The 1,236-nt window shown below is 63.2% G+C and overlaps 1 protein-coding gene across 1 annotated transcript in view; it reads left to right on the plus strand.

The window, feature by feature from the left end:
- Nucleotides 1-459: 459 nt before the first annotated feature.
- The window catches only part of LOC116852639 (serine/threonine-protein kinase fray2-like), a 43,886-nt gene continuing 43,109 nt past the window's right edge, over nt 460-1,236 (plus strand). Inside the window, exon 1 of the mRNA XM_032833185.1 lies at nt 460-652. Coding sequence (XP_032689076.1) covers nt 460-652 — 193 coding nt within the window. The remainder of the gene's footprint in view (nt 653-1,236) is intronic.

Genomic DNA, 1,236 nt, shown 5'->3' on the forward strand with positions numbered 1-1,236 from the left:
TAGCGACGGTGACATTAGCTCGCGGTCGGTCTCCCCCGCACAAAATCAGCAGAGGTTTGCCAAGAAGGATGGGCGGGGGCGGCCTGCCACGCGTTCCCTTCCAGGGGACCACACAGCGGCCGCTCTTGCATATAGGAAAAAAGAGAAGGAGGAGCGCGACGCAATCGCGGACGTAGAGCGGATCAAAGACCCTGCTATGCGTGCCCAATCGAAAAGGGCCCTCCGAACGCAAGAGGAGGAGGGGAGGATCCTCCGCGACCTGCGGTCTAAACAGACCGCTGAAGTCTCGTCGATGGCCATAAAGGCCGTCGACGAGGTGAAAAAGGTCGCGGAGCGGTCCAAGAACTTGAAGGGAGCCTATAAGGGGTCCCTTTGGGACGCCTCGGCCACACTGGCCGCCTCGCTCTAGCTCAGAGAACCGAAATTATTGACGGCTCTGAGCAGAGCGAGGTAGCCAGGATGGAGCGGGAGGCGGCCTCGGCCGAAATGGAGCGCCTACGAGTAGAGGGCGCTCTGCTTCGGCTCGAGGTCGACCGCCTGCATGGTGAGCTGAAGAGGGCCCGAGCATCCGGCCCCTCCAGCTCACCAATGGAGATAGATGAGCTGCATCTGCCAGCCATGGAGGTGGATCGGCGGACGGGCCACACGTCTCGTGACTCGTCCGCCGATCGAAAGAGGAAGAGGGCGGAGGACGCTGGGGAGGAATCCCCGCTCCCCTCTGAGCCCACAAAACAAAAAAAGAAGAAGAGGACGATGTCCCGGCGCCTCCCGTCAACCTCCAGTGAGGAGGAATCGATGGCTGGGGAAGGCGTCGGGACCACCCTGCCACTCCTCCCGACTCCCGACGAAGAAAGAATCGGGAAACAGTGTCGGGAGGAGGTGGCGAAGGATATAAGGGAGGGAACTCTTCCCCAAAGGGAGGCCCTCCCTCTCCGGGCCCGCAACGGTCCCATTGAGGGGGCGGCTCAACACCCACCCGAGGGGAGGAAAAAGAAGAGTAAGAAGAAGAAGAAGACCACGGTTGTGGTGACGGCGGGCGTGGGGGCAATCCCCGCGGCCCGCCGTATCGTTGGCTGGCGACCACAGGGGTCTGCGGGAGGGGGGCACCCCTCGACCGACAACACGCCCACTGTGGTCGCGGGACTGAGCGGCGGGGAACTGGAGGCCCTAGTAGTGGCCCTAGTTCCCCGCCTCATGGAGGCCATGGGGGCCGTCATCCCCGGGATTACGCCCGGG

This window comes from Odontomachus brunneus, unplaced genomic scaffold (assembly GCF_010583005.1).
Source record: "Odontomachus brunneus isolate Ranch 3 - 2012 unplaced genomic scaffold, Obru_v1 Obru_scaffold_243, whole genome shotgun sequence".
NCBI classification, from domain to species: domain Eukaryota; kingdom Metazoa; phylum Arthropoda; class Insecta; order Hymenoptera; family Formicidae; genus Odontomachus; species Odontomachus brunneus.